Below are 3,375 nucleotides of genomic sequence, written 5' to 3'. Positions count from 1 at the left end.
TGTGTGTGTGTGTGTGTGTGTGTGTATGCGTGTGTATGCATGAGAATGCCATGCCTCCTGTGGAGGCTACCCACAGAGACCAGAAAAGGGGATCAGATATTCTGGGACTAGAGTTGATGCAATCATGAGCAGCCTGATGTGGGTGCTAGGAACTGAACTCTGGTCCTCTGAAAGAGGGGTGGAGGTTTTAATTGCTGAGCCATCTCTCGGGCCCCAATTTTAACTCAGGCCTTCAACCTAGGAAAGTTAACCAAGGCCCATTAGCATTACAGAAGGTGTTCTGCTTTACTGAGAACCTACTGATCCTAAAGAACTATCCCATAAAAATATCTAGTCAATGTCCGACTAAGCAACTGAGCTCCACAGCCCAGCCCAGCTGACACAGAAATCTTATACAAGTGGCTTCAAAGGTGTGGAACACACTCCACTGTACACAAAATGACTTTAGTGGTCAGAGGCAGGGCATTAAAATACATTTATCATGTGCTGTTTTTTTTTTTTTTTTAAAGCCGCTTTAACTTTAATTACTTAAGAAAGGCTCTGATTGATATGAGCCTCTAAACCTCTTTTTGATACTTTGTTATTCATTTAAGAAGAAAGTAGAAGCAAAATTGAGCTGTCTTCATCAGATTTACTTTCTATTTATGGCAAGTGATGCTCATAGTCTATTTAGGAAAGTGATATAATTTTCCTCATTACATGGATGTATTTAAATACAACAAAATGAGTACATTTGAAATTAAGCGAGTAGCAGCAAAGATTGCTCACTTCGGCATGGCAACATCCGTGAAGGATGGGATCATTGTCTTAGCCAGAACAAAGAAAGATGGGCTTCTGAGCTCCGTCAGCCTCCCACGGGAAGATCTGCCCTTTGACCAGTAAAAGCATGCAGGTGTGACTTGATTTAGAAACCTGAGTTAAGGATGGAGAGATGGCTCAGAGGTTAAGAGTTCCGCCTACTAGGGGCTGGAGAGTGGTTGTGAGCTCTTCCAGAAATTACAATTCCCAGCACCCACATGGCAGCTCACAACTGTCTGTAACTCCAGGATCTGACAACCTGGCACACAGACATACATACAGATAAAACACTAATACACATAAAAAATAAAGTAAAATAAGTCAATTATTAAGAGTTCCTACTTCTTTTGCAGAGGACTGGATTCAGTTCCCAGCACTCACATCAGGGAGCTCATAACTGCTTAGAACTCCAGTCCCAGGGAATCTGATTCCCTTCTCTGGATCCTACAGATACCACACTCACATACACAAACCCAGACTTGTACACACATGCATACACATAAGCAAAAATAAAAATCTTAAAAGTAAATTCTGACTTCCCCCTGAGAGAGAAGGAAAAAAGAACAACATGTTTTTCGGGTTTGCTAGTGGTGAGAAGAGGGAAACAGAGCCCAGTGTTGGGGAGTGTGGCTAAGTGCTTGGATTCTGGAGTCAGCGTCCCGGGTTCAAACCCCCACTCTCCTCTTACGTGTCTATGGCTCTGTAACCTTGAGAGGTAATGGAAGCTCTTTGGACTTCCATGTCTTCATCTGGAGGCCGTACTGTATGAGGTGCTGGAGAGATGCCTCAGAGGACCTGGGTTTGGTTCCCAGGACCCACATGAGGTGATTCCCAAACACCTGGAAGTTCAGCTCCAGGGTATCCAGCACTCTTTGGACTCTTTGGGTACCTACACAAATGTGCGCATAAATTCATGTATGCACATGTACCATGGTGACAAAATGCTTAAGAAATAAACTTAAAGGAAAGGATACGTTAGCTCACAGTTTCTGAGCTGCCACTCCGTGATCACCTGGCTCCGTTTTTTGTGTTCTGGACCTGTGGCGAGGCAGAACTTCATGGCAGGGCGTGCGTGAGAGAGTAAAGTGACTCCACTCACTGACTGGGGGCAAAAATATACCTCTCAAAGGTTTACACCCAGGAACCAACTTCCTCCCACAGAGCCCATCTAACGTTCCCACCACACACACCCCCAACAGCCCACAAGTTATGAACTCATCAATAGATCAATCCTGTAGGCTCTAAGTACCTCCCAAAGGTTCCTGCTGTGGAACTGTAGGCCAAGTCTTCAACACATAGACTTTGAGTATACACTGAGTCCAGTCTTCTTTCTAGATAGAAGTTAAGGCATCCGAACTGTTGCTGGGACCCAAGAAACACCACATAAGAGGGAGTTATCATCGTATAAGGAAAGACTAGCAAGGAAATAGGCAGTTCTAAACTTACCCCTGAGAGCTACCCAAGGACAGAGTGCTCATTGAAATGGACAAGGTGGCTCTAGCATGGCTTGACAGAGGGGTTACTGTCAGCCATGCACTGGATATGACAGGAGACACTGCGAGGCAGGAGAGACAGATAACAGGAGCAAAGCACAAAGGCCTTCCTGTGACTTGTTAGAAATTGGATGGCTAGGGCTGAGGTTAGGACGGTAGGATGCCTAGCATGCACAAAGAAGCTCTGGGCTCCATCCTCAACACCACATAGTAGGGCACATGATCCCAGCATTCAGGAGATGGAGGTGGGATCAGAAGTTCAAGTTATCCTCAGTGACTGTGAGGCCATCATGGGCTACACTAGAGAGGAGAGGAAGCAATTGGCGTTGCAGAGCAGCAAGACTCCACATGATTCTATTGCCATCAGTGCTTCAGATCATGTTCCTGACAGTCACGTGGACAATGAATGTTTTTCCTCTCGTCTTAATGTGGGACCGTTTCAGTGTCTGGGGGAACCAGGGTTCAGAGTCTCTAAAAGCTATTCAGGTTGGTGTCTTCTGAAATTCTGCTTCTGTCCGTAGGTGACCTTGTGTCCCGGGCGATGCACCATCTACAGCCCCTCAATGCGAAGCACCACGGTAACGGCACGCCCCTGCACCACAAGCAGGGGGCGCTCTACTGGGAGCCGGAGGCCCTGTACACGCTCTGCTACTTCATGCACTGCCCACAAATGGAGTGGGAGAATCCCAACGTGGAACCTTCCAAGGTCAACCTCCAGGTGGAAAGGTACGTCTTGCCTGGCTTCCGAGCATGACAGAACAGCTCTTGGCTCGCCGTAGCCTTATGGTGGATTGGCACTGCCCTCTGAGATGAAGATAGGTTGCGGGGTGGGGATGGGAGAGAATTGTTGTCCCTATCCCGTAGCATACTGGAGGAGAACCTCATGACCTGGGGAGACATCTTAAAGCCTGGTGGAGTCTTGGAAATAGCCTTATATGTGGCTGGTCCTGTACTGGATAAAACTGGCATGGGTCAAGCCGGGCGTGGTGGCGCACGCCTTTTATCCCAGCACTCGGGAGGCAGAGGCAGGCGGATTTCTGAGTTCGAGGCCAGCCTGGTCTACAAAGTGAGTTCCAGGACAGCC

General features: G+C 47.3%; 1 protein-coding gene across 1 annotated transcript in view; it reads left to right on the top strand.

The window, feature by feature from the left end:
• Positions 1 to 3,375, top strand: part of Btbd11 (BTB domain containing 11) — a 278,823-nt gene that overhangs the window by 167,184 nt on the left and 108,264 nt on the right. Inside the window, exon 3 of the mRNA XM_021204847.1 lies at positions 2,813 to 3,017. Within this exon, the coding sequence (XP_021060506.1) occupies positions 2,813 to 3,017 (205 nt within the window). The remainder of the gene's footprint in view (positions 1 to 2,812; positions 3,018 to 3,375) is intronic.

Source organism: Mus pahari, chromosome 9 (genome assembly GCF_900095145.1).
Source record: "Mus pahari chromosome 9, PAHARI_EIJ_v1.1, whole genome shotgun sequence".
Taxonomy (NCBI): domain Eukaryota; kingdom Metazoa; phylum Chordata; class Mammalia; order Rodentia; family Muridae; genus Mus; species Mus pahari.
This window is presented reverse-complemented; position numbering and strand designations above follow the sequence as displayed.